The 12,500-nt window shown below is 38.9% G+C and overlaps 1 protein-coding gene across 2 annotated transcripts in view; it reads right to left on the bottom strand.

Moving 5' to 3' along the window:
- Nucleotides 1–12,500, bottom strand: part of LOC138038686 (neuronal acetylcholine receptor subunit alpha-2-like) — a 25,539-nt gene that overhangs the window by 11,086 nt on the left and 1,953 nt on the right. The window contains exons 1-3 of one of the 2 annotated variants that reach the window (XM_068884681.1): nucleotides 6,600–7,216; nucleotides 6,338–6,473; nucleotides 3,525–3,676 (exon numbers count right to left, since the gene is read on the bottom strand). In XM_068884681.1, the coding sequence (XP_068740782.1) occupies nucleotides 3,525–3,676; nucleotides 6,338–6,425 (240 nt within the window). In that variant the 5' untranslated portion in view covers nucleotides 6,426–6,473; nucleotides 6,600–7,216. Of the gene's footprint in view, nucleotides 1–3,524; nucleotides 3,677–6,337; nucleotides 6,474–6,599; nucleotides 7,217–12,500 lie in introns of those variants that run through there. The other variant, XM_068884682.1, reaches the window with a different exon arrangement.

Raw genomic sequence — 12,500 nt, 5'->3', positions numbered from 1 at the left:
AACCACGAGAACAAAGCAATAAAATCTCAAAATAATATGTAGAAGTAAACGCTTGAAAAGTTGAGCTTTTGCCACGCAAGCTTTCGTTAGCGCGTTTAATAGCCCAACTTATTTTGGTGAATTTGCAACAACTGCATGACTGGCTCTGGGAACGTCTTATGGTCAATTACCGTAGTTCAAACTTTTACAAATGCAATTATCTCCACCGAAAAAGACAAAAGGAAAACACAAAGAATAACCATATATATATACAACAACAAATAAGTTGAGGTTGCTCTAGACTGATCCAGAAAATAAAAAATAGACGGTAGGTGGTAAATGAACGATAAAACTATGATAAATGGTGGTAAATGAACGATGGAACTGTGGTGCTGCGTCGGTGGAAGAGTGAAACATGAAAATTTGGTTTTCCACTGTGAATGATTTGGAAAGCTGACGTTTCGAGCGTGTTGTTGGTTTGTATGAGGGTGTGGAGGAGCTTTGACATTGGTGGGAATATGGTGACATGAATTTGTGAATAAACTAATGGGATGAGAGGTGTTCATTGATTCCGTGAGGACAGAGTGTGCCTAGTTAAAAGATGAATTTTTGCGGCTTTCTGTGTTCCCGTGGTGTAAGCATAGGCAGCAAATTGTCCTGTTGTGGTGGGTGTGATTAGGAAGATAATGGCGCGCAACTTATTTTGACGCATCTGTGTCGTTTTCTTCTACATCTGGTAGGTGTTCGCGAAAGCCAGAGCTGAAAGCGGTCCGCCAATCTTCTCCCTGTTTCGCCTATGTAGGTTATGCAATAGATGACATTTACGGAGTTGCATGTACAGTGGTCAGTGATTTTAACGGATCGATTCGGTCCTGAGATCTTCACAATGTTAGAAATAAAAAGACAAGTTTTGCATCGTGTGCGAGTACATTTGAAAGTTCCCGGTTGGTTGTCAGACTTAAAAGCAATGCTAACTAGAAAGTTATCTATGCTTTTGCACCGCTTGAATGAAATAAGTCGGGTGATAGAGGAAATATATGTTTAGTTTCGGGATCATTGCGGCGAATTTTGAAGTTTTTGAGAATGACATTTTTAACTGCAAGGTTTTGTGGATGGTAGGTGAGAGTGAACGGGATTCTGTTGGTTTCTTCGCTCTGTGACGTTTGCAATGCGGTTTCTCGATCGACTTCTTGGGCATGATGTTTGCCTGTGGTGACAGCGGAGTCAGGGTGGCCACGTTTTTTGAAAAAACTGGCATATTTCCTCGCACTTGCTATGAAAGTCGGAGTCGTCACTACAGAGGCGCCTTAGTCTAAGAAATTGAGAGAATGGGATGGCATTTTTTACGTGTTGTGGATGAGAGGACGAAGGCAGCGAATAGTTATGGGGATCTGTTGGTTTGTAGTGTACGCTGGTAGATAAACCGTTGCCGTTGACTGAAAGTTTAATGTCAAGGAAAGCTAGGGAATTTTCGGAAATTATTTTAGAGCCGGGTGGAAATAATTGACTGAAGTAATGAATTGGTTGCAGTTCCTCTCTGCTGGATGAAGTAACGCCGACGTAGTCATCCGGATGAAACGTTTATAAAGATCAGGTTTTGGTCCGTGGTTACAGTAGTTAGAGAAAAATTCGTTTTCGATATAGCCTAAGGAAAGGTTGGCATAGCTAGGTTCCATTTTGGTTCCCATTGCAACACCGTTAATTTGTTTATTTCGGAAAAACAGCTGTCCTACATACGAAAAGGTTATCTTCTTAAAAGTAGAACGGTAAACAAAAGTGAACTTTTTTCAAAACCAGAGAAATCTTGTTTTTGCTTAATGCTTTCGAACTTTTTGTTCGCCAAAGGTAAATGTTTTGTTTTTTTTCTCAGCCGAGTTGATGTTAAGTCAACATGGCTGAATGTAAGTTTCCCTTGGCTTTCAATTTGCCACAGTAAAAGGAAAAAGCTTGACGGATTCCCTGGTTTGCCGAAGTTTTGGTGGGAAGATCTCGTCGGCCAAGACGTGATGGTCAAGGGACCTGTGTTTGTGACTAAATTAAAGGGGGTATTTACATGAGACCGGGACAAACTCAGACCGGTATGAGTTCGTATCGGCCGCCATACATTTCTTTTTATGCGTTTACACGAGACTGGTCTGACAACGAACTCAGTCCTGATGTCTGACTTCCTCTCGGTTGTTGGACCGAGACGAGAAATTCTTGCACCGGTGTGAAGTTCGTACCGGTCTCATGTAAATGACAAAAAATCTCAGAGCGGTCCAGAAATTTCAAGCCTGTATGCTTTTTGGTCAGCCCATATATTTGTTAGACAAAACATTATATCATTTCATCCCGAAACCAGGTACCAAGCATCTCGTCTCGGTTTCATGTAATCGGTTGCGAAAATTTCATACCGGTACAAATTCATAGCGGTCTGAGTTCGTCCCGGTCTCGTGTAAATACCCCCTTAGTATCAACCTGAAGAAAAGCCCCGTAGAAAATGTTATTGTAAGAAAACTTTTAAGCACAGCTCAGGACTTTACGGCAACGTTCATTAAGGAGGTCGAGATTTTAATAGCCTACATTTCTGTGCGAATTGTACCAGCGGTTCAACAATTGCACTGTTAAAACGGATTCTTGTCATTACAATCAACAGATTAGATCTCCCTTAATTTTCCCCGTCTCGGAGATTCCTCCTTTTAGGGGTTCCCCCTTTTAGAGATTCCCTATTTTAGTAATTCCCCGATTCAGGGATTGACCCATTCTCCGTTCCTCTTTTAGAGATAGCCCCACACTCCAAAAGTTAAAGGAACTTGTTAAACTAAGCTACATTTAAAGTTCAAGATGTAACTGAGAGGCGTGAACGCAAAATGTAGCGAATTTTAATTTTTCTTACCGTCAGAAAAATGAAAATTTGCTGTTTTGCGTTCACGCCTCTCCTACGGCGTAGTTTCACAGTTCTCAGTTTATTAAATTCTTGGGTAGTTTGGCAACCTGGAAGAACATTAATAAAACTGGAATGATGAAGAGGAAATCAGTCAATTCACAATTTCAATTACGTTCTCTTTGTTCCAGCTAAAAAGGTGTTTTGAGCCGCGACAATGGCCACTTTAACGAAAACGCAGCTTCGCAATGTGACTTCAATTCGAGCTAACCGTAAGGCTAAAGGTAAGTCTTTCGAGATCACCCAATCTCGTTCAGGTTCAAGAATTTGAGCTAAGTATCCAAGGACTGCATTGGTACGAAAGGTTTCGAATTCAAGATAAAGAACAAACGATTCGCCTTGGTGTATAATGTTAACGTAACACCTCAAATCTGGCTATGGGTGTGTTCCTTTCGCCAAATCCCAAAACTGAACGAATGGCTCTCCCGTTGCAATGTTAACCAATTACGTCATTGTTGAGTTGCTTGAAGTCCCTGTTGAGTGAGCGCCTTCAATGAGGCAAAAAAAAAACAACAATTTACCCAAATTCGGTAAAAAATAAGAGATCAACTCTGTCTTCGAGGCCTCTAACGATTTACTCCTGTGAGAAGCTTTTCGAAGTAAAAAGTGTGTTGATACTGACCAAACTATGAAGATTGACGTAAGCAAAACCAAACTTGACCAGAACAGGTTGCGACTGGTTCAAAACCGGTCTGACTTCCTTGTTGTAGTCCTTGAAAAGTGCCTCGATCAAAGTTTTTTCGATTCTGGTGCGATTTATTTGAGCCTGGCAACCTACAAGAGAAGAACACAAACAGCATCTCTTCAGGGGACGTAAACAAAGAAGGAGTTTGAAAATGAGGAGGTTTTGTTGTCACAAATGGTTCAATCACTTTAACTTTAATTTGGAATGCAATTTTGTCGGCATACATTGACTGAACTGTGTATAACCCCTAGGGGTTCACTGTTTTCGGATACCGAAATTCCTTTGTTTGAACAGTTTCTATAAAAGTTAGGACAGGATGCCTTTGTAATGGGTTTAATTTTCTTACTTTTTCAAGACTTGAAATTTTTTCGATTGGCCGGGTTTAATTATTGATTTTTCAGTGTTTATGAGATGAATCAAAAGCTTTGCAACTGGTTTGATTTCTTTGATGTCTTACCGCTTACTGAATTCGAGAATCCTATCGTAGCCTTAAAGATTTTTGGACCAAAAAGTTACAAGAAAAGCATTTATTGATGAGAGAGCCATCTCCAAAGTTCACCAAGTCCAAGTGCACCGCAACTCGCTATACGCACAACTAACTGCATGAAGAACTTGTTTTATCAACTTTTCAGCTTGATTTTCAACGACAACGAAAGGATCGGTTGCATACGCCAAGCAAGCGTGCTCAAAAAGAATTTGATATATTCTCAAGCCCACTTAAATAATTAACAATTATTCGCCGAAGGCCGGGTGAATATCGATGTTCACCGAGCCTAAGGTGAATAATTGTTAATCACCTTTGTAATTATACTAAATTGGAATGTTACAATGACTTGTCTCTGTTCAAATTGAAAACGTCACGATGTACATTACATAAAATGACAGAAGGTGGGATTGGTTGTTTTTAATACCCTGAAATGTGGGAGTAATTAATTTTCCGCGTTTATATGATTAAACATACACCTGGTATGATTTACTTTCCTTTTTTACAGTGCGCTTCTCAGTATAAACCTTAAATAACCAACCAACAGTGTTCTTATATTTGCGTTAACACTTGCCATTACACTTAAGTGCCTCTTTAGTAGCGCTTCCTTCACAACAGTTTATTTCATCTTCTCGACATTCTTTAGTTCGTCACAGTCGTTGTAGCGCGCAAACGTACGGTAATCCAAGAAGATTCCCGCTGCTACTCTTTAAATGATCTTCGCCGCTTAATTCAGAGTACCAAAACGCTTGTAAATGCTCTTGAAAATTTTCTTACGTTATATCATTGAATTGCAAAAAAAGGACAGCGGTTTACTATTTTCGGAACTTAAGGCTAAAACGAGACAGTCCAAGGACGCTAATTCCAAGAATTTGAACTTTTTATAACATTAGAAATGGGTGGCATAAGAAAGCCAGCCTGTAAACATAATAAATATTTCAAACTTCGGTCTCCTAGTCCCTATTAAGAACATAATAGCAACAAGTGGAAGAGACAAATTGTTTATGGTAATTTCCGTGTCCAAAGCTGTTCCGCTACATGCGTTCGTTAAACACAGTACAGCTGTATAGTCTATACACATGTTGTACTGTTTTCAGTGAAACATAAACAGTGAAACTGGAGAATAATAAAAAAAAGTTTTCAACACTTAAGCGAAATGAACAAATTACAAGGAAAAAGAATTAAAAAGAAGCTTAATGGCGTGCGGAGATCGCTAAATTATTTCATCCATGAATCATGACTGATAAAATTGACTAATCGCAAGAATCTCATCTACGGAATGGGGAACACACTGATCTAGACAATTTCTAAGGCTTGTCTAGTATCTCGAAAATTCGTGGACTAACTCAGGCTAACGGCAATTTTCTCTTCTTTATCTCTCGCTAAAGATATGAATTGTGGAGAGTGCAATTACGCTATGTTTCAATAAATAATTTTTTTCATTTTCAACAAAGAAAACACTACGTTTATTAGAAGTGGCTAGATCTCTCTTTCGAGCAAGAGCCAGGGTTACTTTTACATTTTTGCAATTTATGGACCAAACTGGCATTTCAGTTGAAGAGCAATGACAAGCCAAATTTTGCGATATGAAAATTCAGTAAGAAATCTAATAGGGCTAACGATTTGTGATAGATAAAAACAGTTAACAAAATGAAATATCCAACCGCAGCAGCCTAAAAAACACAGGTAGGTAGCTTGTACTGTTCTCAATTTTAGCACATTTCCTCGGTACGCGTGTCCTAGCAAGGTTCAGCTGAAGGAGACCATTTCCTTACAAAAAAAGGGAACATGTCTCGATACAATTCACATATAGAACAGTTTAAGCTGGTCTTTTCTTTACGAAGTCTAACTTAAGCTGCTGTTCTCAACAATCAATTTTCGTCCAGAACTTTCTAGAGGTGGTTTGCTTCAAGTCAATTCATATATCGAATACTCATTTTCTTGTCTCCATAAGTTTCGCCGGACGAGCAATATTGCGAATCCTTTAACAAAAGTTCTGAAGTTTGACACGTTGAAGAAAATATACAATTTTACAATAATTTGTCGTTTATAAGCTATACACACCTTCCACGACAAAAATAGTCTTTCGGATAAGTGTCAATTTAAACACAAAACTTGAAATAGTAAGTGCGAGCTCTTAATTACAGCTGCGCGCAAGTCTTTACTCATTAAAGATCCGAGCAAAATGCAAACAAAATTATAGATCAAGTTTTTCAGTGAGGCTACTTTGCAACCACAGGGGCATACGTTTTTTTCAAATACTTACGTTTAAATTGCTCAGCCGCCAACACCAGTGCAAGCAACCAGAGCATTAGAAAACTCCACTGCCTTGCCCTCAATCTTCGGGAAGCCATGTTTTGATAAACGTTCTTCTCCGCGCCTTCAAGTTGTTACTATGCCCTCTATGAAAGCGAAACGAATGACCGTATTATTTTCATAAAACAGAGACTGTGGTCTCCATCCCATGTACAATATTAGGAAGATGGAAAATTCGAAAATCATAAACAAACCAAAGACTTCAATCCTACTTTTCTGGAGTCTTTTTGTCCGATTTAAAACGATCAAAAGTTTGAAAACACTTCTCAAAAAATGGGTTAATAAATTGGCGTAGATAAGACGTTTCTACACTCGAGAGTCCATTGATCCTTCTTTGTTTGGCTCAGGCGGCGTCGACGTTATTCACCTCTCACAACTCTGACCGTTCACGATCAGAATCTCAAACTAAAAACAGGTGGAAATGAACAAGTTTTCCGGCTTTCCGCCCAGTCGACTCGTCTTCCCGCGCCAGATGCACAATGCTATTTCCCATCAAGTACTTACCGAGACCATTAGCATTTTAAAACGAAATCTCCTAGGGAATAGTAAAATTAATTCAGCTGGAATTTTGTCCGTTTATGTTATCTAGTGGGCAGCAAAGGTAAAAGCCGTGGTGAAAGTGAAATGTGGTTATCACACCCGACTAGTAACGGGGGGACGTGGGTTCAAATCTCACTCAAGGCTTTCAAACATTTATTCAGTTAAAAATTTGACTATTTGGGGTGTACGGGGTCAGGGTTTCTCTCATATACTCTTCATACACAAATAAAATTAGCCTGTATCCCTTGTAGATCCTTCCTTGTCATCCACTAAGTTGACTACGGTCGATTATCATTAACTTGATCCTTAGTTGGGTTTCAAGCGGAGTTATAGGCTTCCCTACCTTGTCACCGTGCATGCCCGGCACCGAGCGAAGGCGCTACAACAGAACAATTAGGTTAGCACCTAAGCACCAACATGTATGCAAATTTACGTAGTGTTTGTGATATAAAAATAAGTGCGCAGCAGTGTGAATAAAACCCCTGAAGAGTGAGGCTTCAAGCATTACGAAACAGGCCTGTAGGGCAATTACCGTGTAGCTACGTTTTAATTCTCACAGCCCTCTATAGTTACGCTCTACCTTGTATTGAGCACTCTAACTGGCTCGATCGCCACCTCTTTTTGATTATACATATAAATATACCCGTTTTCAAAAACGTTGCAATTTCAAAGTATATATGATATATATATGCCTTTTGTTTTCTCATCAGAAAGGTGAGACATGAAGCATGTGTATTTCACGCTGAAGGAACAATACTTTTTTCTTCTAACAAAAATAATATTCAAAAATCAAAGGGAAAGCCACTTGTATTTCCTGTACGAAAGCAGTCCTTTTCAATGCCTGCTCCATATAGCTTGGATCTTTGCTGGCGTATCATAGAGCTGCTCTTTGTAGAAAACAAAACTAAGACGTCCATAGCGCGCCATTTAAGGATCTCAATCTCTCAAGAATAGGAAAGCCAGACGGCACATTGTTAACAAGTTTACAGCTTCTTGTGCCCATGGAATACGTATTAAACGATCCCACAAGCTATTTGAGGGAAATGGAACAGTATTTAATTGATTCAACCGGGAGCTCTTTAATCCTAAATTTTTTAAAGGTTCGTTTATTGTTGGGGTCGTTCATTACGCGAACTAATATTTTACGGGTAGCCATCACAAAGAGGTGTGGTCGGTAAACCCGCCAACAAAACAACCTCCGAACCAACCAAAATTTATGACTCATTATTCATCATGTATACACGGGGTTCATGCCAGCAAGGCCGCTGAAACCGAGAAGAATGGACTAAAATGGCGGAGGACAAAAGAATTATTGTTATTCCGATTAGGACCTTGCTAATTAGGTATTATTATGTTCGCGTTGTTCTTTTGTTCTATGGACATTAATTATTTCGGATCCGGTATATGAAAGACCAGAGCAAAGTGAATTGCGAAGACAATATTCCCAACAAACATTTATCCAATTATAAATTCGTTAGACACCTTTCAAGACTGAAAGATCAAGCCATAAATAATGAAATATAGGAGGTTTTCAACAAACCTCTTGAGACACCAATAACAAAAGAGAGAAAAGTACAACTTCTGGTGGACGAACAAAAGAAGCTAATGAAAGATATTTAGTTTTCGTCCACCAACATGAAAACCTCCTACAACTTAACTTTCTCCAAAAGTAGTTTACGTTCTACTTTTTGTTTTTTTGTTTTTTTGGCTTTTGAGTTGAGATATGTGGCGAAACTGCTCCGTTCTTCAAGGTAATTCGAAAAAGAGCTGACTAGTAATCACCATCTTCTTCATAACCCGAGCAGTTCTTTCGGTTAGGAAAAAATAATAACACTATAATTACTATCTATTAAGTATTTTTTTTTAGAACTAAAATTTAGAGTTTCAAATTCAGAGTTTTAATGTGAATTTAGAGTTATTTAACAATTATTCGCCGAAGGCGAAGTGATTATCGGTGAATATTCACCGAGACGAAGTCGAGGTGAATATTCACCGATAATCACTAGTGAATCACTGAGCCTGAGGCGAATAATTGTTTTAGTATAAATACACAGGTGATTATTTCAAAAAAGAGAAAATATATATATTTCAACGCGAAATCATCTTCACTTACAGTGGCAAAACGACTACTGGCAGCCATTTTGTCCGTCGAGGTGATTATCGGCTGATAATCCGAGATAGCGAGCCAATGAGAGCGCGCGATTTTGTATAATCACCTGTGTGTTTACGTATACTAAATATATACATGTATACAGTCTCCCCAATTAGTAAGGCACTGTGCCAGAGCTATAAGACTTGAGACTTTAATAAAGTTCACTATTATTATTATTAGACATCCACCTACATACTCAAGACACACAGGCTATTAAGATCTATTTAGTATTTAGTATCACCTAGTCACACATGACACACACTACACATACACTTACTATTTAGTATTACTTAGTCAAAAAATTTAGAGATTTGAAATGGCTTTGACGTTAATTTGCTTCGATAGTAAATACTGTTTCACTCAAGTTTTTTGGGGAAAATAGGGAGACTGAGATCTTTAAAATCGTGTGGTAATTCTTGCTAATGCGGGGGTTGATTGCTAAAGCAGACCACGTTGTATTTCCAATATTAGTCCTAGAAAGTGCTTTATAGAAGTTACCTTTTGACGTATATCTAGGGTTATATTTGTGAACATCACTGGCATAACGAAAGTGGTTGTCGAAAATGGAGGGGAGTCGCTTTTTATTCTATTGGTGGGAGAACTGAAGAAAACGTTGTGTAAAAATGTTCTGCAATGTGAGTAGGTCCAATGTGCATTTTCACCATAAAGAGTAGCATAGAACATGACACGGATAATATGGTTTTGTGTAACTTGAACTTTCTTGAAAAGCGATGCACAAGCAAGTGCAGCATATGATAGATATGGAAATATCAAGTTATAATAAAGTTGTCTAAGTTGTGTTAATGGGAGATAGTGCCTTAGCTTGAGGAAAATTCCTGTATTTCCATATATTAACAATTATCTCGATCCACGAGTTTGTATTTGCGTAGATAATTGAGTAAGAAATTGTGATATGTAGAGGGAAAAAAAACTTCTAAACAAGATTGCCTGCACGATAGCGAATCTCTATCGTTTTAGCCCTGAGGCATAGTTAAAAGTGCTTGTGAATTTTACTGTCAAATAAAACAAAAACTAAAAATATATGTGCTTGTCTGAGTGGGTTTTTGATTATTAAATTGCAGTGAATCGAACGCCGCCTATTTGCATACAGGATTCGTTTTCAAACCTCTTTCACATGAAAACGCCAAGTGCTCACTCACGCTCTAAGCAAACGTGACGAAGACAGCAAAGACATGTACAAAATACATTGCGCATGTGCAGCACTGTTGTCTGTTGTTTTAATTCGTGCTTTGTTATGTTATTGTTGTTCGATAAATCATTCCCAAAAAAAAAAGATTTCTAAATCCGAAAAACCGAAAATCCCGACCCGATATATCGGCCGCGAATTCGTGATGTCGAAGGTGAAAAGACCAGTGGATGACTGAGCAGATGGACCGTGATGAAGTTTGTTATTTATTTGTTAAGCAGGTTGAAGTTTTGGCAGCTATTCAGCTGATGTGGACCTACTATACCCACCCACCCATATACACACAGAGGACAGTCACAACACCGGGTACTTCATCCCCTACTCTTCTCGAATAGTGTGTGGGTTCTTAAACGTCCCACAGGGAACTAATGAACATGGAAGTTATTTGTGAGACGGGACCTCCGGCTTATTGTCCTTATCCGAGAAGACTTGAAAGTCTAACCATTTGCGGATGTAATTACAAAGGCAGCACTTTCTCCTCAGTTATTTAAAGACCCTGAGTGTTGGTCCGGCCGGAGTCGAACTCACGATCTCCTGCATGGCAGCCCGATGCTCAACCAACTAAGCCACCGGTGACGATGGTAACTCGCGGATGTCCGAATAAAGATGTCAGAGATCTGAGCCAGCCACGGAAGTTAGTCCGGAATTACTGGAGTTTGATAATTATTGATAACTAGTTTCATTTGCCAAAGTCGTTGTTTGTACTGAGTGAGCTACGTTTGTTCTCTTCTCTGCCGTTTGATCTTTTTTTTCTCCTTAATATTTTCGAAAATTGTTCTGGAAATCTTAAGACCCCCTCCAAATCTCGAAACTAAGACCTAAGACCCCCTAAAAATCTCGAAAACTAAGACCTAAGACCCCCTAAAAATCTCGAAATCTAAGACCTAAGAAACCCTACAAATCTCGAAATCTAAGACGTAAGCTCGAAATCTAAGACCTAAGAAACCCTCCAAATCTCGAAAACTAAGACCTAAGACGCCCTGCCAATCCTGAAAACTAAGACCTAACACCCCATCAAAATCTTGAAAACTAAGACCTAAGACCAGTATTGACAAGTCTAAGTAAACCTATCAGAATACCCATGAATAATTCTACATTGGGCGCCATTTTAAAAGTCAGCGAAGCAAGCCGTGACGTCACACTGGCATTTCCTTAGACCTTTTAGCAGATACGGTGGCCATTTTGATTTCTATTGTTTCGAAAGACATTATGGGATGCTCAGGGGGCAAATTAATAAGTATTTGCCCCCTGGGCATCCCATAATAGCTATTTGAAACAAAATAAATCAAAATGGCGGCCGTATCCGCGAAATGGTCTTTGGAGACGCCCCCTCCCTCCTGGTTCACTCGATTGTCTGTGTGGTTTGTGACGCGCAATAATGTATCGCTTGGTTTTGGTTTTCCAACACCAGAAACTCATAAGGGTTGAAACGTGTAACGAGTGTTCACAGCTTCCGAATATTCAGTGCGAACTGATTGGTTGAATGTTTCAGTGCTAAGTACCATATTTGGAAACCCCTCGCTCTTGTTGTTCCAAATATGGTACTTAGCAAATTGAATATTCAGAAGCTTGTTTCCCAGCACACAAGGGGTCGTTACACGTTTCAACCCTTATGAGTTTCTGCCAACACTCAATTGTAAACTGATGCTCTGTTTGTTGCAAAATCAAAACATTTGATTCAGAATTTGAAGAACTTTATTTGTACCCGATATCACGAAACATTTTTGCAGGGATGCCACCGGGGTAAGATATACATAGACCCTATGCAAAAATGGCTGCCTTTAAATTATTCTTTTGTTCATATTCAAAATAGCCCAACTAACCTCGTTCGCAATAACAAATTCTTTAGAATTTTTGTCTCAAAAACGAGGTTAGTTGGGCTATTTTGAATATGAACAAAAGAATAATTTAAAGGCAGCCATTTTTGCATAGGGTCTATGGCTACACTCGAAATCATGCCATAACTATTGCACATTTGAATCCCGCATTTACAATATTAAACTTATTACTCAAACACGTAGATCATCCAGACCTGTACAATGGCTAAAAAGTTCTTTTCAGTTGGTCATATCTAAAAACTAGATTGCACATAACAGCAACAAAACTCCCTTAACCCCAGTCATGAGGGTTACCGGAAATATAGTAAACAATATTCGGAAAAAGCACGAGCATTTTTTTTCACCACACCTACTTTTTGCCTGTCACTACGATTTC

Source organism: Montipora capricornis, chromosome 2 (assembly GCF_036669925.1).
Source record: "Montipora capricornis isolate CH-2021 chromosome 2, ASM3666992v2, whole genome shotgun sequence".
NCBI classification, from domain to species: Eukaryota; Metazoa; Cnidaria; class Anthozoa; order Scleractinia; family Acroporidae; genus Montipora; species Montipora capricornis.
This window is presented reverse-complemented; position numbering and strand designations above follow the sequence as displayed.